The 21119-nt window shown below is 57.0% G+C and overlaps 1 protein-coding gene across 1 annotated transcript; it reads left to right on the top strand.

Annotated features, from left to right (window-relative positions):
- The first annotated feature begins 11055 nt into the window (after positions 1–11055).
- SHISA8 (shisa family member 8) lies at positions 11056–20867 on the top strand. Its single transcript, XM_048300986.1, has 4 exons — positions 11056–11899; positions 19147–19271; positions 19376–19516; positions 20052–20867. The coding sequence occupies exons 1-4, from the start codon at positions 11115–11117 to the stop codon at positions 20363–20365; spliced, it is 1365 nt and encodes a 454-aa protein (XP_048156943.1). The 5' UTR covers positions 11056–11114; the 3' UTR covers positions 20366–20867.
- Positions 20868–21119: the final 252 nt, after the last annotated feature.

Genomic DNA, 21119 nt, shown 5'->3' with positions numbered 1-21119 from the left:
GTGGATGGGCTATCTGCTGTAGTCTGCTTGCTTGGTTTAAGACCTTTTGGTTTGCTAAGAAACCATCTTCATTCAATATTTTTCTGCCTGCAAAAGATGTATTTCAAGGTTTAATAAAACAGCAGGCAGCTGTGTGACCTGAAGAAGACCAAATAAAATACCAGGTACCAGGCGTGGTTGCTGGTCTCCAGCATCTTGCTAGCAAAGCGACTGTGTGATGAGCCCACTCCAAGTGCAAAAGCTCCCAGGTGTGCCACTGTAGAAGGGCTAGGAAGGCAGCACTGGATCCCTGCTGCCAACCCAGAAAATCATGTGTGTTTTCCCATGACATGGCAGTGTCTGGAGCAGCTCAGGCCAGAGAGGTGAGGAGGACGCCAGGATCTGTCCTCTCTGGCTGCAGTGGGTGGGATATGACCCCAACAGCGTGAGCAGTGCAGTGACACAGATATTTCGGCAGCAGTGCAGTGACCTGCACGGCCGAGGTCTGCAGGGAAGATTTCCTTGTGTGATGTTTTCCTCCTTTTACTGGAAGTAAGGGAGAGCCTCTGCTTTTGGGGTTTTTTTGTTTGTTTGTTTGTTTTCTGATTGCTTCATCCCCAAGGAAGGGAAGGGAGGTTGCAAGGGAGCTGACTCTTGGGACGGTGTGTGACAGGAAGCTCTGAGCAGAGGAGACCCCACTGCGGTTTTGTTTGCTGTGAGAGACACTGGAGACTCCACTTTTGGGACTGCAAAACACTGTGTGACCCCAACCACTCACCAGAGAGGTGATGGCACCCCTATTTCTGTCCCTGGCCTCCTAGTGAACATGTGGGAGGTATTTTTATCCTCCTGCCAGCTCCCTTAGTCACCGGTGCTTGCTTTAAATGGGTCAACAGGGAATAAAGATGCAGCAGCCCTTGCTCCCTCGCTGTCTGTCTTGGAGCACATTTACCTGCAGCACTGACTCTTCCTCCCCTTGCACTCCATCCTGGCCAAGTGCTAGTGGAGACCCAGGAGAGCACTCCCTGGCCCAGGCAGTGTCAGCTGCAATTAACTCCTCATTAAAGGCCGCTGGTGAGGCAGCCCCACTGCAGAGTTGCTTCATGTCAGGACAACAAGGACTGTCTCCCGGGACAGTGGGGAGAAAGGTGGCTGCCCTGATGGTGGCAGAGGCAGTGTGTTGGGGTGGACGGATGCACAGGGGAAAGGAGCAGCAGGAAAACTGCATCCATCTCACACGCTCCGGATGCATGCATACAGGGTGGCAGGGATGGCTTTTGGGCATTGGGAGCAGGTTTGGTCTCTCTGAGCCACTTTGGGAAGGAGATGAGGTTCACTAGGAGAGTCCATAAGGTTTGCATCTGCTGCCAGCAAGGTCATGGAGAAAATGTAATACACTATGACATCATTTGACAGCAATGACTCCAAAACCATGGTGATCTGGTTGGATGGTGCCATTCACTGCTGTGACTTCCAGTGCCTGAGCACTCCCCTGGCTCCAGCCCCACTGCCCTGGTGCAGCCCAGCTGATCCTGTGAGCAGTCATCCCTCTTCCAGCAGCAATGCTAGCTGGTCACCACTTAAACAATTTTAGATGGTTTGTTCTTGAAGGGTGACATCTTCAGATGCTTCACATCTGCTTCCGCCCGGCGTTTCAAGGGTGAGATTTCCGCCGCAGCCGCCTTTGTGGCCAAGTCCCTGCTTAGAGTGGATGGCGCTCAACTCCAAGGTGACCTCAAGAGATGAGCATGGGGCGAGTGCAGCACCCAGGGAGATTTGGGCCTAATCCTTGTGACATCTTATACCCAGAGAGAGAGAAAAACAGCAGGAGGCAAGCTGGGCGCGGGAGGAGGGGGGCAGAGGGGGCAATGGCTGACAGAACCAGGCAGTCGCCTCCATCACATTTAAGGGAGTTCGTTTTCCTCCTGTCTCCTCAGATCTGTCCTCCTGCTGTGCTTGCACAGAGCCACGCAGCTTGGCTGCCCTGGGGAAGAGGCGAAGGGAGGGGGATCAGCTCATTGGGAGATGTCCCAGGGAGGAGCCACAGCTCCAGGCACACTGTGCAGAAGGGATTGCACACCCTGGTGTGAGCCAGATGGAGAGTGAGGGGCCGGCAGCCTGCGTGGAACCCCCACCACATGCAGGGGGAGTGGGGTGGGTGCCAGCAGCCCACCTCTCCCACTCTGGGGGGAAAGCATCTTTGCTGCAGCAGGAGACTGCAAAGCTCTCCCAGGACACCAGCAGCTCTCTCAGGGGGCCCTGGCACATGTTACCCTCAGGCACCTCAGGCCAGGATCCAAGCCTGTGGAAAGCCAAAAACTGGCAAAAAGATTGTGAGAATAGAACAAAAAGAAGGAAAAAAAGTGAAGTTTTGGAACTTTTCTTATTTCATCTCTGGCTCCTGAGTCTCCAGGCTACACTCGTTTTACCTTTTCAAGTCTTCTCTGGGAGAAGGATGACTAGAAATCCACACCTTGATGATGAAGGCAGAGCCCCATGGGCACTTTTGTGGGTGGGGAACCTTGCAGGGTTTCTGGAGCTCCAGCCCCTTTGATTTCTAAAGCCACAGAGCCTGCCTGGCAGGTCAGGGAGGGGAAAGTGGCATGAGAGTGGCAGTGAGGGCAGCATGGCTTGCAGTGGCATCCATCCCCTGAGGTAAATCTGGTGCAACAGGGAAATGTCTCTGGTGATGATGTGGAAGACTGCAGAAGGGCCACTCAGGTGTTGCTAATTTTCAAGACCGAGCTTTTTTTGTCTTTGCAATTCTGTTGCTCAGCAAGGCATGATATTCCCTGCCACCACCAACCTGGCCACCCCTTCTCCCAGTGGTCCTGCTGCCTGATGAGGGCAGGCTGGTGGTGGCCCCTGTCACCATGCAGCCAGCAAGCTCCTATTCAGAGCTGAAGGACAATCTGGAAACGTGAGCTAAACATCTAAATGTGAGATCAATACTAAAACATCCCCTGCCCCTCCAAAGAGCCATTAGGTATCTTTGATGCATGTACCACTTTCTCACTGCAGGATGGTGCAAGTGTCTGGGCTTTTCTCCTTCTCCTGAAATGTTGGCAATACTTTACCTAGGGCAGCCTTGAGCTGTCAGTCTTCCCCATGAAACCAGGGCTCCAGCCTTCACTCAAGAGGGATAAACTGGGGCAAGAGAGCTCCCACATTTGCAAACCCTTATCACTCTGCATCCTTCATGCCTCCAAAAATCAGAGGCCCAGGGCCTGGTCTCAGTCTCCTAGATGCCAAGGGAGCAGAAATCAGGAGATGCTTTTGGCCATGCTGTGCTCAGTGACATGTCTGTGCTAAGGCAGCATCTCTGGGGCAGGCTGGGGAGCAGCTTCCTGAGCCAGCTTGGTTTCTGCCCAGGGTGTGGTTCCCTCTTCCGATGCCCCAGACAGGACCCTGGGGAAGGGACCTTCTGGCCAACCTCTTATCCCAGCTCGGCACATGGCTCCCCTTTTCCAGCAGTGCTAGGGCCATCTACCCCATGCCTGCCAGCTGCTCCATCCTTAAAAAGATGGTGATGGGAGTTTTTGCATGTAATTCGGACCTGGCCCAAGCCTTCTGGGGTCTCCATGTTGCCATTGGTAGAGGAGAAACCCACTGCTGGTGGATGCCAAGAGTTTATTTTTCTCCTCATATTTGCAACTACTTCCACTGGTTGTTACAAGCATTGGCAAGCTTTAAAAATGATTAGGGCAGCCACATCCCTGCATTTACCTGCCTTGCCCCAGCAGCCACAACCCATTTCCAGCCAGGGCAGGGCCATCATCATTCTCTGCCTGCAAAAGGCTGATGGTACATCCTGAAACAGAGCATGAGGGGCAGAAAGCAAAGGATGAGGCCAAGGGCAGCACTGGAGAGCAACCACACAGCTTGTCCAGGGGCTCTTGTGACAAGATGAATGTCCAGCAGTGAGAGCCCCATTCAAAGGACATCAGGGACATCTGCCACTGCAAGAACTATGAGACTGTGAACTGGTCCTCCAAGAGGAGTGATGAGTGAGGATTAGTACCTGGGAGGCTTGAACACAGCTCTCCTCACTCAGTCACACACCTTCCCTGCCCACAGTATCAGCCAACTCACAGGAGTTTTCACAGCCCCCTCCACCTGCACCTTGCTGCCGCACTCAGACAGCTGCACAAGTGAGAGCAGACCTGTCACATCCCCCACCCTGATCTCTCTCTGCTGCTTTTGGCATGTTTTTAATGGTGCTTCTCTTGCTCCAGTCTGAGACGTGTCTGTAGCCACATACATCTCACCATCTGGATTTTCAGTTTTTCTCCTGTTCTGCTTAATTTAGTCCTATTCCCCCCATTGTATATTATCCCTCTTACCCTGTCCTTTGTGGAGCTGCAGGTAGTTACTGAGCCTGTCATCCAGCCTCATCACTTTGCAAACCTCACACAGACCTTCAGAAATTATTTACTGGGAGCCAGTATCTCGCCTTTTTCCTTTTCCCTTCTTTTTCCCAAGATTTGCCACAGATCCTCCTGCATCCCTGGTCATAGGAGTTTTCAGTGTGCCCTGGTCCCTTGTTCCCCTCGGATGGGTGCACCCACCAGCTGTCCTTCTATTAGTCTCAAAGCTATTCCCTAATTTGTTCTTCCTGTGTGGAAAACATAGGACTTGTTTCAACCTAAAGCCCTGCTGCTGGTGGCATCTGTCCTGTCCTTGGGCTGGGATTTGGGAGGTGGAAGGAAAATGACACATCTGGTAGGAACACCAAGGTGACTCCTGATTGCCGCAGCAAGGCTGCTGCCGGCATGGCACAGGGACAGTTCCTATGTGGGAAAGCGGCACGCTTGATTTTCAGTCTCCCAAAAGACAGACGCTTATTGCACAAAAAAATATCATCAGGGTAATGGTAGGAGACCTGAAGCAAATCCCTGCCACTAATAGGATTGGGCCATCTTCAGCAGGTCTCACTCGCAAAGGAGGATCATGCCAAAAGAAAGCTGGCTCGAAAGCCCACGGGCTCCTGGCGGGCAAGGGAGCTCTGCTCGCTGCCAGCCCTCTGATAGCAAAGCCTTCTCCCTCCTCTGTAATCCAGTGAAAAGAGACATCAAAGGACAAGTACATCCATCCTGGGACACTCTTGGGAAGCCAAGGGCAAAGAGAGCCTGCAGTTTGCTGCTAGAGAGGGGAAGAGGTAGCTTGGCACATACCAGTGCCCATGGAAGGGCAGGCAGAGGAAAGTGATGGTCCCAAAGGCAGCGTGCCACTGTGCAGAGGCAGTGCATGGGCATTGCACATCCACACCTCTTTACCTTCTCACCCTTGTTCTTTTCCACTGGAAAAGCAAAACTGATACTATGGGCTTTGCCTGCCCTTCCCTGGTTTTAATTAAGGATCTTTCCTGTCCCATTCTGCTCACAAGCCTTCCCCAATATCTGCCTGAAGCTCCTCTTTCTCAGGACACATCCCTGATTGTTTTTCACCCCTTAGCATCTCAAGAAAGGGCAAGAGCCCAGTGAAGTGGGCCCCAGTGGAGCCAGCCTTTGCTGGAAAAGGGTTATCATGAGAGGAGGAGTGTGCTGAGCCCCTCCAAGTCGGCTGGAAGAGCCTGTCCCCCAGCACAGGGAAGAGCGGGAAGAGGGGGAGGTGGATGTGCTCCTGCTGCTAATGATCCACTTGTCATCCTCTGTTCCGATGTCAAAATGTTGGTCTTGTAGAAGAAAAGATTTCATCAACATTCATACCCTGCTACACCCACACACACAGTTACATCCACCTGGCCCAAGCTTGTGCTGTGTGGGGGTCACGAGCCCCTACGTGTCTCCTGGTTCCAGGGGATGAGGAGGGACAGCTGGTTTGCACGGAGGCATCCTGCCCTGCTGGCCATGCCACGCTGCCCTGCGGACTCCGAGCCGCCCGCAGCACCTGAGTGTACCTGGCAGCCGGCCGGCACCTGTGCCAGAGCCTGTGCTTGGCACGGCCGCCCTTCCCGAGGAGAGGCTCTGCCCGCTGCTGCCGGTCTGACGCCGGGACCGCACGCAGCACGCTGCTCCATACCATATGGCCTCCTCCTGCAGGTCCTGCCTCGGCCACCGGAACAGGCGCTCTAAATCCCCCATCCCAGCAAACACCAACAGCTCACTGCCACCACCACCATCTCAGGTCCTCAAGCACGGGAGGGGAAACACTGAGTCCCTTTTGTTGCTACGGTCTGGTTTTTATTGCTCCACAGTTGGCTGAAGCAGCCCGGAGCTGGCGGCACTGCCTCCCATCCTCCCTGCAGCAGACCCCCCCTTCGCAAACAGCTGTTTCCCCCAGCCCTGGGGATGCCCTGCACAGCCATGGCTGCTCTCATCCTTTCTCTCTTTGGGTGTGTTTTGCCCTAAATGACTGTGGTTTGAATCAGCGCTTTGCATGAGGGGTGGTCAGGGGTGAGAGCAGAGGGGGTGGAGAGAGGGAGTGTAGCCAGAGGTGCCACTGCACTGCTAAGTAAGCTGGGCTGTGCATTGCTGTTTCCAGGTGTTTATTTAGCCTTTTAATGCTTGAAAACTGGTAGAAACTTATTTTAAAGAGGAAAGCAGAGGGCACTCGGTCTCCACCCAGGATACCAGCAGGGACTTGCTGCACAAGCCCAGTGTTAGAAGGAGGTTTGAGGCTGGGGTGCTCCTTCTCTGCCTGCAGGCACCAGTGAGGAGACAGTTTTGGGTCCAACGTCCCACTGACTGCCCTGAAGCTCAGATGAGTGTAAAGGGAGCTGCAAAGACCCTGCATACATCCCCTACACAACCTCCAGACTGTGCCAGCAAAACCCCTGGGCTAGCGGGCTGATGGGTACCAAGTGCCTGCAAAGGGGGAGCATTTACCAGCACTGTCTCCCAGTTTAATGCTAAATGCAAAGTCCATATGCAGACAGCCTGGGGGTCACAGCTGATGCTCATGGACCTTTGTGCTGTACGTGTGGGCACGGCTGCCCTCTAACAGTGGCAGCTGAGGGAGCTCGGGCTTCCAGCCCAGATCCTGCTTGCCTATACTGAGGCATAAATTAAAAATAAGCCCTTGCTTTGAGCTGATTTTCTCCTCATTCCTCTGGATGTCATTTGGATTCGAATCCAGCCGCCTTTGGGAAGCTGGAAGCTTGCAAATCTCAACTTTTGAATGTTTGCAATTATGATGGTAATGGTAAAGCACATATGCTTCTGTGCTCTCTATAAGCCGTTAAGAGGCACAGTTGTTCTTTTACAGCCGTTTTACAGCCAGAGCATCAAGCACAGGCCGGAGAATAAAACCCTTGTGCACATTGGGCTGGAAAGAGGGTGGATGGTGGCTGCTCTGGGCTCAGCCACCTCATGTCTCTGCCTCCCCCACTGCATTTAACTTTCCCCTGCTTTAGTTTTCCAACACCAGTAGCCCAAGATCTGCTTTGGTTTCCCTAATCCATTGAGCCTATGATAATCTGAAGAGGGGAGTAGCATCTTATTGCACATTAGCCCAGCACTCGACCCCAGGGATTCCTTATCCCAGTCCTAGACAATGGGTCTGAGAGACCTTCGGAGCAGGGTGCTGATGGCCATAGAAATTTCCTTCACAGAGACAAATGCAAGGGGAGACTCTTCCCCTGCTCCAGCCCTGGCTGGAACAGAACCGGTTTCAGTCGCTGAAGTTTTGGAGGGAAGCAGGTTCCTCTGGTGTTATCTTGGGGAATGGTGGGAGGTGTGGGGGGATGCACACGCCCCATGCACGCCCAGGGATGATGGCAGGAGCTCTGCCTCTCCTCTGCCTCCAGGCAGGGGACAGTGTCGCAGCGCGTGCTGGAAGCTCTTCCTGACAGCCTTCCTTCGCCTTCAGCTCTTCCTAGCTGATGATGTCGGGTGTTAGATGCTGATTTGCAAGCAGCAAAACCCACTCTGGCAGCACTGCTCAGCACAAAAGCATGAGGTGCTGGAGCTCTCCTATCGCAGCACAGCCCTTTGATGCGGGGCATCCACCCCACAGCAGCATCCTTTCCCTCATTCACCCCTTGGCCCCGAGTCCAGCTCAGTCCTGCATGGTAAAAATCACTTTTTTGGGGGGAAAGTGTCTCTGATTCCCCGGGTAGGGGTGGGGGGTGCTGGCTGGGTAGCTTTGGGGCTCCAAACACCCACTGCTGGCTTTTCTCGGGATCTGACTGTACCCCAAAACCTCCCACATTCAGGGAGGCTCCCAGGGCGTTACTTCACATTAATGATGGTGATGGCCCCCTCCTCCTCCTGCTCCTCGGGCAAGAACCCGGCAGCTCTGCTAGGCTTGCACCCCCATGATCAGCGGGGATCTGGGTCTGTCGGGCTCTCTGGCTGTGACAGAGAGGATCTTCTCCAGATCACCGTGCCCTGCCAGAAACAATCTGTTTACAGTGTCAGCGCTCGGCGTATCCCTCCCCGCTCGGTGTTGAACTGCCCGTATATCCCATTTCTGCAGGCGCAGAGACACCCTTCTGTAGTCCGGGTGGCATTGTCACTACAGGGAATATTTCCGTGACATCCTCCAAGGCTGGTGGTCAAAGCCTAACGGAGCTCTTCTCCCAAATCCCCATCCCTAGAAGTGCCCGCGGATGTTGCAAGCATGTCCTTTGCTTTTTCTCGGAGGTCCCTGCTGACCTGAATTTTCCTGCGGGTCCTGCCGCTGCTTCCCAGGGATGTTAGAGTGTAGGTGCCGGGCTACAGGATTTCCCTCTCACAACCCTCTCCCTTTGGGGATGCAGCTAGTGGCTGGGTCACTTATTTGACAAAGATGAGCTGACGGCTCAGCGGGGCTGCGGGCTGCAGCCCCTGGTGCCAGCACTGCACGGAGCCAGCCCCGGCCGGCCCTGCGCGCCGGGGACGTGCCGGGCGGGTGCGCCCCGGCACCATGCCCTTGGCTTTGGTTTCCTTCTAGGTTGATGCACGCAGCTAACGCCTGTGAGCGGCTCTTCCCCCCTCCTTCTCGCTCCCAGAGACCCTTTAAATCGGCTGCTTCACACTCAGTAAACACCCTCCCCCCCGCCTTACAACCGTTCCCTTTCTCCCAGGTCATGCCAGGCAACCATTTTCCAGCAAACTCCCCGTTTTGGGCCAGTTTTTCGCTCTGCCTGTTAACAGTCTGTTAAACTCTCCGGGCCCCCGGGGCGACTCTGCTCGCACACACGTCGGGAGCAATCACCCGGTGCCTGGGAAAGGGTTGCTGGCGTTACCTGGGCAGCAGCAAACTTTGCTTGCGCAGCTTCTCTCAAGGCCGATGCTATTAGTGGCTATTAGTGATAACGACCCCCATGTCTGCAACTTCCAGACGATGGGGCCTTTCATCAGAGAGCCCTCCGAGATGCAGGGAAAGTGTGGCTTTTGGAGACGAGCAGTTTTCTTCCGCCTCACTAGATTTTTATCTCTTTCAGGAAGCTCTGGAGGCTACAAGCTACCTTACCTAATGGATCTCTATTAGGCTGAGGCACTGGGGGCCGATCGGACACGTCCCGGGCTCCAGCTGCTCTCTTCATCCACGCTTTCAGTGTCTTTGACTTTTGCCAGACTCCAGATGGGAAGCGACCGGGGGCCTGCAGGGCTCAGGCTTGGTGAATAGGGAAACGAAATTTTATCCTCTAAATCCATCCCCCAGCAAAACACACAAGTGTTTCACCCTCATGAGGTGGGAAGCTGTCTGTGCAAAGCTCCAGCCTGAAATGTCAGGTTGCCATGATGCCCAGGCAGAATGATGCTGGAGTGTTTCATCGCATGTGAGACCCTCAGCCTGCCCCCTGTGGCGTGGCAGGTAAGGCACTAGTCCTGAGGACAGGCTGGTCCATGGGGCTTCAGTGTTGGCCTGAAGGAGGCACCGGCCAGAGGGAGCTGAGCCTCCCCGACCTGTTTAATCCCACCTCCATCATTATAATGCCTTCTTGTATCACCACTTGCCGGGGGGCTGGGGTCTCCTACGCCAGCACTATGCAGCCCAAGGGCAGCCACATCCCCCAGGTCAGAGCACCAACAAGGCAGGACGAGGCATTATTCATCTTCTTCTCTCTCACGGAGAATGGAGGGAATACATGCCCAAGAACACTGTGGTGATGCCAGATTTGCTGACCTTCCCTGGTACAGGATTTAGGTCTGTCTGGAGGTGATGAGGCTGCAGCCACAGCTCCCATAAGTCACTGCCCCTCACCCCAGCCACCCTTGTTACAGGCTGTACAACATGTTAGTGCTGGGCAAGGGGCCTGATGGCCTCTCAATTTGCCCCACCCTGGTCTTACCAGAATGGCCCCAGAGCAGGCAAAGCAAACCATGCCCTTCTGGGAAGAGGAGCTGGCAGTGAGGATGAATACCACCTTTATGGGTGGCACCAGCCAGAGACCAGAGCAGTGGGTGCACATTACCCAGAGAGTCTGAACTTCCAAGTCCAAACACAGAGCCAGCCAGTGGCTGGCTGAAAATCATCACAACTGTGGAGGATGACTTTCTAGGGGTGCCCCAGTAGCCCCCCACTTTGCCCATTGACAGCTCCTCTTGGGGGATGCTCTGATGTTCACAAGAGACTGGGACTGCTGCTCTCCCCCGTTTCCTGAGTGTCCCCTCGCTAGGGGGCTGCAGAAGGTTATCCCACCACCCCGGGGGCCCTGTCCCCCCAGCACGCAGCCCTCCTGTACCACTAAGTGCCAGCCTGCGGCCCCGCAGCTCCCGTCCGGGCGAGTGGGGGTGCCGGGGCGGGGGTTGGTGGTGCTCGGGGGCAGGCGGCCAGCGTGGGACTGGGGCCACGCGTGCCCGGCCGCCCGCGGCGGCTGCCCGACGGGGAGGGCGGGTGTCCTGCCGCCCGGTGGCGGCGGGGAGCCTGGCAGAGGACTCGGTGAAGGACCTTCTCCGGTTTCCTCAGGAGGCTGTCAGGCGGCGGGGGAGCCGAGCCCCCTGCGCCTCGCTGGCCGCGCCGGCTCCCTCCCTCTCTCCCCCGCACTCCTCCTCCTCCTCCTCCTCCTCCTGCTGCTGCTGCTCCTCCCGCCCTGGTGCGAAGGGCTTTTGCTGCTTTTCCCTTCTCTCTCCTCGGCGGAGCGCGGTGCCGGGAGGCGCGGGCAGAGGCGCGGGGATGGGGCGGCCGCCGGCGCCCGGCTCGCCCGCCCGCTCCCGCCGCCCGCCGCCGCGTCCCCTCCCCGGCCCGCGGGCGGCGGCGGCTCTCCCATGCCGCCCGTCTCGCCCCTTGCTCTGAATCTCTGCCCGTCGGCCGATTTGGGGAAAAACGGGAAGGGGGTACGTCCCCTCGCACTTTTTTTTTCACCCATTTCTTTTTTTCCACCCTTTTTGGCCTTCTCTCCATTTCGTCCCCCTTCTCCCCAGCCCGTTTCTCCTCCATCGGGGCTCTTCGGCGGCCATGCGGCCGGTCCCGGGCGAGCGGCTCTAACTCGCCTCCTCGCCCGAATGGCCCCCCGGAGCCGCGGGCGGATGGAGCCGAGCTACGTCGTGGGTATCTGCTGCCTGGTGCTGCTGGAGCCGGGCCGGGTGTGGAGCAGCGAGCCCAGCACCGGGGGACCCGGGGAGAGCAGGAACAGCAGCCAGGCACCGCCGCCGGAGACCACGGTCCCCGCGCCCACCGGAGAGGCACCAGCGGGGGGGGACCGCTGCCGCGGGTACTACGACGTGATGGGGCAGTGGGACCCGCCGTTCAACTGCAACGCCGGCATCTACCAGTACTGCTGCGGGACCTGCGGGTACCGCTTCTGCTGCCAGTTCAAGCCTGGGCGGCTGGACCAGAGTGGCTGCTCCAACTACGACACCCCCAACTGGGTCAACACGGGCCAGCCGCCTGCCCGGGTGGACGAGACCCCCGAGGACCCCACTCGTGACAAGACCAACATGATCGTCTACATCATCTGCGGCGTGGTGGCCATCATGGTGCTGGTGGGCATCTTCACCAAGCTGGGCCTGGAGAAGGCACAGGGTCCCCAGACAGAGATGACCGTCTCCAGGTAAAGGGGTCTGTTCCCCCCACCTTCCCCGCTTCATCTCCCCATGGGCGGCAGCTCATGTTCCTAGCCCATTGCATAGACTGAGCCATAGCTTCACCTTGGGACTGCCAAGAGGGTGAGGTGATCCCTAAAATCCCTGTCCCAGCATGCTGAGACACCAGGGGGTGGGTTGGCTGCAACCCATCAGCCTGTCCTGGTAGGGAGGGCTGGCAACCAGGACAGCCTGCATGAGAAGGGGTGGCTGTACAACCATCTCCTCTCAAAATGACCTGCTCTGTCTCTTGAGGAGGCATGTCCCTGGCTCAGGAGTGCCAACCCCACCAGCCAGTGGGGTGGGTGACATGTGAGCTATAGGACGTGGCTTTACCCCCCCCCCCCCCCCCAACAAATCCGTGGTTCCCAATGTCTCAGGAAGGTGAGACCGGGTCTGACTACATGTGGGGTGACTCTGGACTGCAGTCCCCTTGGTTTCAGCCTTGCTGGCGGTGCTGGGGGAGAGGAGGTGGCTATGACAGTTCCACCGTGGCTGCTGCACCAGCTCCGTGTGCGTGTGTGCACACGTGTGCATACGCGCGTGTGTGCGCATGCATGGGTGTGCCCTGGTGTCTGCTCTGTGCACCAGCGTGGGACACCGCCCTTGCAGGGGGCGTTCACACTCTTACACCCCCTGGAGCGCACCCTCCAGTAGAAAGTTGAGCAGCTTCTTCCCGGAGACCATGCCCTGTGGCTCCAACCCCTGGCTTTCCAGCCCGCTCCTGGGGCTGAGCACAGGGCTGGCGGGGGGAAGGTCAAGGTGTCAGACACACTGGCACTGGAGAACACCCCGTATCTCCCCCAATTCCTGTGCTGCTGCTGTGGCTGTCAGTGCATCTTTCCCTCCCGCTGCCAGTGCACACTTCTCTCCTCATTTTGGAGCTCTACTTTGCATCTTCCCAGTGAGGACATCAAGCCTGGAGAGAAACCCATTTTCATGCCATTTTGTTAAGGGGTTTTAGCTTTTAAAAAAAGAAAAAGCAGGGCTGGTGGAAATTATTTCATTGGGATGATCAGGCAGCTGTCCTGATTGCAACCCCCAGCACCAACACACTGTCTCCTTCCCCTGAGGCAACCTTTTTCCCCTGCCCGCTTGGGACTTACGCAGCCACTGGGGCTGCGCCCCAAATCAAGACCCACCCTGCTTCTTGCAACCACCCGGGGGAGCAGAGGCAGACCACCCCTGGCTGGAGGAGGGTCATACTGAGGCACGGAGGAGGGTCATGGGACCCTCCTGAGACACAAGAGGCAGTTTCAGGGGGATCCATGCTGTGCCCCCACCTTGGCAGGGAGCCTGGCTGTGTGCTGCTATGTGCCCGCGCCTCCCCCCGCGTTGCCTGAGGAAGTGCTGGCACCTTGACAGGATCAATACGGCCTCTGCCAGCCTCCTGACTCCCCTTCCACTCGCCTGCCATCGCGTCTTTTTTTGGTCATCCCCCCCACCTCCAGGGAAGGAGATACTATGCTTAGGGAGGGGTCAGACCCTGGGACACCCAGACCCTTGTCCTTATTCCCTGCCATTGGGTATTGCCTTCTCCCATCACCAGATGCTGGTGGGACTGCTGCCACTCACCAGGGGCTGTTTTCTGTGGGTAGCCTCAATTCTGCGCTGCTGGTGCCGCATGCTTCCCCTTGTCCCCCCTCCCTCTTACTCAAGCAAGCCTGAATTTTCCCAATGAGTTTGGAGAGATAGGTGCCTGTTCTCCCTAAAGCCACAGACCTTTGGGGAACTAGCATACAGATCGGGAGAAGGCGAGTTTTCCTCGTCCACCTTAGAGGGAGAAAATCAGAAGGGCACCTCCATCACTGCAGAAGTCAGGAGAAGTCTTGCCCTCTTTTGCGCCCTGTGTCCTTCCGTGCAAGCCGTGAGCAGCTCTGGTTCCACTGGGATGGTGACTGGCAAGCCCTGGCAGGGCAGGAGTGGTGCATCAGGTGCAGAGCCCCAGGAACCAGGCAAGACACCAGGCTGACATGACTTCCTGGGTGCTGGGCTGGTGGAGACAGTGCCAAAGCCCGGGTACATGGCATCAGCATCCAAAAAGGGATGCTGTCACCTCCATTCCACTGTGCCTGGGAAGCTGGGGGAATATGTTTCATCTTGGTGCCTCTGAGACAGCAGGGCTATTTCTACCTGCCTTGCCACTGTACCCACACGTGGCCCAAGGCATGGGCAGTGCCACCTCGCCTCTCTCCCGGCGCCTCAGGTAGGAGCTTCTCATTTGCTCCTTGGGCACCGCATCATGGCCTTGGGCCAGCTCCCTGTTGCATGGTCATCTTGGTTTCCATTCCTATCCCTCCCTCCTGTCAGGGTTTTTCCGCTCCTTGGGAGCACTTTGTGCTGCCCTGGACAGCTCCCACCACTGCTGCTTGCAGGTTTCTTGCCTTGGAGGTAAGGTCAACCACTTCTGCACCTCCAGATGTTCTTTGTCATGGTTCTGGTCCTGGGCCAAACCCAAGAAGAGTGACCAGGTGCAAAAAGTCCATTAGCTACTCACTGATGGAGACATCTGAGTCTGTGTCCAGCTCGTCCTGAGACCCCTACACCTTGGCCGCCTTCAACATGTCTTTGTCTCCTCATGGACTTGGCTGCTCGTCTACCCAGGGAAGTGGGTGCTCAAGCAACTGCAGCTACCTGGTTTGTCCTCCCGTCCTCATCCGCCTTCCTCCTGCAGGGCCTTATGGCAGCTCCTGCAATCCCCTCTCCTTCCTGCTCAGCTCATGCTTGGCATCTGTCCCCGGCACTCACTTAGCCTGGCCAAACCCCGTGTTGAGTCAGTAACACCTGCCCGTGTTTTTCTTCAGTCCCCGGATCTCCGAGGACGTTGGGTCCTTGGGGGCCTCCAGGATCTGTCTGTGCCCATTACACTGAGAGCAAGCACGTGCGCCGGACCTCTCCCAGAAAACCACCTGGGTGGGAATTGCAAATTTATAGCTGGTGTGAACAACCCTATGGGAAGAATTGGGCAAGCAGCAGCCTGCTAGGGAGTAGTGGGGATTCTGGAGAGGGGTAAAAGAGCTATCAGGAGCATGTGCCCTGGCAGCTGCAGTAGGTGAGTGCTCAGTGCTGACTTTTCACTCCCTGGTCTCCATGGTCTCCCCATGCTATTTGGGGTCCCAAAATTTGGCCCCACTGTGCATCCAACTGTGCTGTGTGTTTCTCTGGCAATGCTCAAGTCCGGGGCCATGCCTGCAGTCAATGTCCATGGTAGCAGATAGTGGTGAAGATCTAGAAAAAGTGTTTGCAGGCAGCATGGTGTGCTATCACATACTGCCCTGGCTCTCTGGGGGACGAAAGGGGATCCATCTCCAGTAGGGAAGGAGACCTGGAGGTCTGTCCCTAGACTGAATGTAAATGTTTGGAGAGGCTCATTTCCAACTTGCCCAAGCTCCAATACCACCACTGCAACTCCAGTTTTGCAGACACCTTGATAACCCCACGCCTTCCTGAGCATCCCTGAGCGTACCAGCCCCACCGGGCAGGTGTGCCACAGTGCCTGTGCTGCTCAGTTGCATGGATGGGCACCCCTGCCCTGAGCAGGCACACTGTAAGCTGTGGGAAATGTCTCCCTCGGGAGGTGAAGATGAGGCCCTCACTGAGTGCAGAGGTGGTGTGACCAGCCGGGATGCTCACCCGCAGCTGCAGCGTGCTCTGCGCCTCCTGCAACACTGCACCTCTGCTCCAAACCTCATCACCCCGCTCATCCAGTGGCTGCCACCTTCTGTGTCCCCTCCAAGGGTTCACTCCAGCTCATGGCAATGTCACTTCACCCCATCAGTCTGTCATCTCTCTTCTGGAGGCTGTGCTCCTGTCTCCTCCCATTGCTCCCTGCCCCTTGCCAGGACTTGCAGCCTCTCTCCTGCTGGGCTTGCCAGGTATGGAGCTTGGGCCTCCCAAAAGGGAGTCAGCCCCTGGGCTGAGCTGCTGTGCCAGGTCACCGTCCTGCTCCCACACAGGCACATCCCTTGGGGATGGATCAGGAGCACTGAGTGCTTCATGCATGGCTTCTACTGTGAAGCTCTCTTGGCCTCCTTCATTATTGCTCCTGGATCTGCCTCTGTGCTTGGTCTCAGGTCTTGCACTAGGCTGGTTTGTGGCATCTTGGTTGCACCCTTTAGCAGAACTAGGCTTGCCATGGAGGTGGCTGCACACCCACCCAGTTGACACTGTGCTCAGGCAAGCTGGGTGGCAAGCCACCCTCACACGTGGCCTCATGTACGCATGGCCAGAGTGTGGATGGAGGCTTCAGCAGTACCATTCATCAGGACTTTTTGCAAATGAGCAGTGCAGGTCTAAAGCTGCATCAGCTCTCCATTCCCTTCTTCCATCTGCATTCCAGATCCATCTTGGTGCCCCAGACCACCAGGTGGTTTCATCCTGCCCAGCCACAGGACCAGACTGAGGCTCAAAAAACCCCCAAGGTGATGTTCAGTGAGACAACAGTTCCTCTATAGTGTCACCCTCCATGTCCACCCTCTCCGCACTGCACCACCTGAGGATGAGCCAGGGAAGGGGTGCAGGCCTGGCCGGTGGCACTACTCGTGGTGCAAGGGCAGGGTGAATCCAAGTGTTGCTGGTGCTGGGGACTCGTGCATGCTTCTCCCCTTAGCAAAATAGCTCATTAATTGCTGCTCGAGCCGTTGTTGTTAATCGTTATTATGTCCACATGCCCCGAGCAGTCAGCACGGAGGGCACGCTTATGAGAAAGAGCATTGATGGATTTATGTGGAGAGAAGTCATAGATAAAGGATTGCTCAAGCTTCATAAATAGACCCGAGGAAAAGAAAAAATAATTTAAAAAATAGGTCAAATCGCATTGAACTTCCTGTTGAAACAAGCCTGTTTGAGCGCTGGCCCCAGGGACAAGCGAGAGCAGGCAGTGTCCAGTGGGGAGGGGCTGGTGAGCAGTGCACCCCAGGGAAGGTGGGAGTTGACAGGGCAGCAGCTCCTCGAGTTGACAGCCCACACCCATGGCCTTGGGGGACCTGCCTCCCCCTGCCCTGCCTGGACACAGCCCACTGCCCACCCAGGCTTGTGCCCAGAGTTCCTTTGAGTGCAGCATCCATGGCCAGAACCCTGGTTGGGTCAGTCTGCTGCAGGAAGGTTCCTGGGGAGGTGCAGGGTTTGAAGAGCTGCAGGATGGAGATGCCACAGCCTCCCCGGGCAGCCCGATCAAGCATTTAACCACTCCTGCAGGAAAAAAAATGTTTCTTCTGTTTAAACAGTATTTCCTGTTTCTGTTTGCACCTGTCACCTCTTGTCAGCTTGATGCTGTCCTTGTTGCACCCTCCCTTCAGATACTCATGCACATTGATAAGATCCCCCAAAGCCTTCTCTTCTCCAGGCTGAACAGTCCCAGCTCTCTCAGCCTCTCCTCATATAAAAGATGCCCCAGTCCCATAATTGTGTCCCTTCCCTGGACTCTCTCCCGTACATCCATGCTTCTCCTGTACTGAGCTGAAGCCAGCGCTCCATGTGTGGCCTTAATAGTGCTGAGCAGAGAGGAAGGACCACCTTCCTCAGACCTGCTGGTAACACTTTGCCTAGTGCAGACCAGGAGACCATTCAGCACCTTTGTCCCAAGGGCACTCTGCTGGCTCATGGTCAACTTGGTGTCCACCAGGATCCCCGGGCCCTTTTCCACCAAGCTGCCTTCCAGCTGGTTGGCTGCCAGGGTTTGTTCCTCACTCGTTTCAATTTCTTCAGCTTTATCAGGGTTCTCTTGGCCCATCTGGAGATGAAGTGATCCCAGAGGGATTGCTTCCCAAAGCTTCCCAAGAATGATGTGAAATTAACCCATTGGGCAAGTGACACTTCCTTGTAGCTTTGCTCTTGCCCCTGCCCTGTGATATCGACGATCCAAACTGGGAGGGAAAAGGCTCCCTCAGGGCCCCACAAGCATACGCACCCCCGAGGCACAATACATTGCTTTGTCCCTTGTTCTCACTGCTTTTCCTCGCAATTCGTGCACTGCATTTGCTAGGTTTTTGAGCACTCTGGTGCCGTGAGCTGACACATCTACCAAGTCAGGATTATTCCCCCCCTTCCTCTCCAATTTGCATTTATGCATGTTGAGTTTAATCTGCTGTTTTATCATCCAACCACTTGCTAACTGTCAGCTCCTGCCACAGCTTACGGTGTGCGTCTGTGAGCCAGCCAGAGCCTTCGAGGCGCGAGGCATGCTGACAGTGAGCTGGGGATTAGCGAGCCAAAAAAAGCCCTGAGTGGACACCCCTGCATTCTTGCAGTCATGCAGGGATGGTCTCTGCAGGGGGAATGGTGTGTCTTCTCAGCACAAAGCCCTGCGCCAGCAGGAGCATCTCATCCTGTCCTGGGACTTGCTGCCAAAGGCTGCAGCGGCACGTGGGTAGGTCCTGCTCCAGCACTGCCAAGGTGTTCCCTCTGTCACTGCTGTTGTACCCTGCTCTGGCTCCAGCATTGCTGGTGTGCCCTACTCTGGCACTGCCAGTATGACCCACTCTGGCATTGCCAGCGTGCCCTGCTCCGGCACCACCGCTGTGCTCCACTCTGGCGTGTCCAATGGGCCCTGCTCCGGCACTGCCAGCATGCGTCGCTCTGGCATTGCCAGCATGCCGAGGTGGGACTGCAGCATCTCTGTCCATGAACGTTAAACGAAATAGGGCTCTATCTTATGTAATGGTGTTTAATGTTTAATGCTGTTACTTACAAGGAGGGTGTTATGCACAGAGAGCGCCTGCGCTGGAGGCTGTCACTAGTTCATTTCCTTGCCCGAAGGGGCGCAAGTGGCCTCTCTAATCCCTTCCTTGGGGTCTCCTCTGTTTCAAAGGGACTCAAGTGGAGGTGTTGCCTCCTCTTGCCTGTTCTACCAGGCTCTCGCTCCAGGGGAGCATCCCAGAGGTGTTGTTCCAGCTTCCATCAGAGCAGTTTCTTCTGTCTCAGTTCATTGTACCCTTGCAGCCCGCTCCAAGCCATGCATCTCCCTCACCACTCATTGATGCCCCTGGTTCTGGGAGGGCTCAGCCCCAGCCAGATCCCAATTAGCTGTTAGAGAGACTTGCTAGCGCCCCTGCAAAAGCTGGATTAGTAGCCTGGATGCACTCTTTTCTCCCACTGGCCCTTTCCTAGCCCCAGGCTGCCTGGATCTGCATTCAAAGAGCAGAGTTCAGGACTGGGATGCATTAGAGGTCCCAGGGGAGCAGGATATTATTCTAACAACCCTTCACCTCCTCTCCAGGACACTGACAGATCTGCTGAAGCAACCAGGCCACAGCCCCTCTGAGAACATGGACAGTCTCATGGGGGGTGTGCAGGTCCCGCTGGGCGAGGGGCTGGCCCGGGGGCCCCCCAGAAACAGCACAGGTAAGGCGCTGGTGTGGTGGGGAAAAATAAGTTTCCTTGAGTGAATAAAGGCAGTGGGAGGGTGCAGCCTCTGGCTGAGCCCCCACCCACCTCTGCCCCTCCAGACAAGCCACCCTTGAACAACATGGTGGCCATTGCCCCTTCACTGGGGCGGCCCCACAGCCACGGCAAGCGTCTGCCGCTGGCCAGCAGCCTGGCCCTGTCAGCCCCAGACTACACTTCCTACACCACGCTCAAGGTTGGAGGTGAGTGTCGCTGCCGTGTGGGGTGGGATGGTGCCGGGGACATGCACCCTGTTGACCCCAAAAATAAGTGGGGAGGGGCATGGGGTTCACAAAGGGGCACGGGCAGGACAAGCATCCCAGTTTCCCAATGCTCCTGGGGTGGCTGCTCACAGCAGAAACTGTAGCAGCTCATCCACCACTCCACCAGCCTGCTGTGCTGCCCAGCCAGTCAGTGCCCAGGGTCCCCCATGGATCCACTGCACTTCCCAGTCAACCAGCATGCAGGATCCCACACAGACCGAAAGCACTGCCCATCCTATCAGAGTTCAGGATCCACATGGACACACTGCACTGCCCAGCAACCGGTTCCCCGGGATCTCCCAAAAGCACTGCCCATCCAGTTCATTGTCAATATCCCCCCCCAGCCAACCAGCACCCAGAATCCCTCCTCCGGCCCCATCCCAGCCTTCTCCACCACTGCACCCTCCCTGGTACAGCCCCTGCCAGCAGAAGGGGGTGTCCCTGAAGGGGTGACCCTGCACCCCTGTCCCCACAGAGAGCGCCACTGAGGACTTCTACAGGCGGTTCGGGGGGCTGGAGCCACCCCCCGCCAGCACACTGCCCTTCCCACCCGAGGCCCCGGTGCCGGCCGAGGGCTGCCCTCTGCCCAAGGCCAAGGGCCCCAAGGTGCCCGGGGGTCTGGCCTTCCCAGGGGGCTGGGAGGGGGGCCCCCATCGCGGCCCCCGCCGGCCGGGCCTGGCCACCCTGCGCCCTGAGGGGCCACCCGAGGCCTTCGGCCCCCCCACCTCGCTGTACGGGCAGCACCCCCGGCACCTCGCCACCAACAGCAAGACCGAGGTCACCGTCTGACGGCCAGTGCCATCGGGGACACGGGGGCTGCCCCCTCAACGGGAGTTGCTGCCATCGAGGGCAGCCCACCGGAGGAGAGCAGCACAGGAGCTACACAAACTGCGATGCTGGCCAGAGCGGGAGCCGCGCTGTCCTTCCTGGCCCTAGGGATGGGCACTGCCAGCTGCACTTCACCATCGAGGAGGCACTGGGGACTCATACGGGCAACAAGGTTCAGGCGTTCTCAGCCCACCCCCGGAAGAGGCTGAGCTGGGGGCACACTGGCAGAGCAGTACCCTGCTCAAGGGATGGGAGCCAATGCTGGACAGACTGGGAACAGATCCTGCTGGGGCCAGGCAGCCCCACCTGGCTCCTCTGACTAGGTGCGCGAAGAGCAATTGACTCAAAGCACCACCCCTATGCTGCCAGCAGAGCCCGAGCAGCCCCTTTCCTTCCCCAGCCTCCTCCCTTCGCCACTGCCCCAGCCTCCACCTTGTCAATAAATAACACATTATAAACTGTATGGCCTTGGTATGAAGGAGCTGGGGAGCTTCACACTGCTCACAAAACCTTCCCCAGGGGCAGCAGGGTGCAAAGCCCACTCCCCCACAGGGCCTGGGGAACCCCCCGCGATGGGGGACGTGGTGGGAACACAGCTTCCAGGGCCAACTGCAAAACCCTTCAAGCAGCTGCACAAAAAACACATTGCCTCTGTCTGAAGTTTAATGGTTCTGACAGAGTTTTACCAGGGGGAGCAGAGAAACAAAGAGATGGA

Source organism: Corvus hawaiiensis, chromosome 4 (genome assembly GCF_020740725.1).
Source record: "Corvus hawaiiensis isolate bCorHaw1 chromosome 4, bCorHaw1.pri.cur, whole genome shotgun sequence".
Lineage (NCBI taxonomy): Eukaryota > Metazoa > Chordata > Aves > Passeriformes > Corvidae > Corvus > Corvus hawaiiensis.
This window is presented reverse-complemented; position numbering and strand designations above follow the sequence as displayed.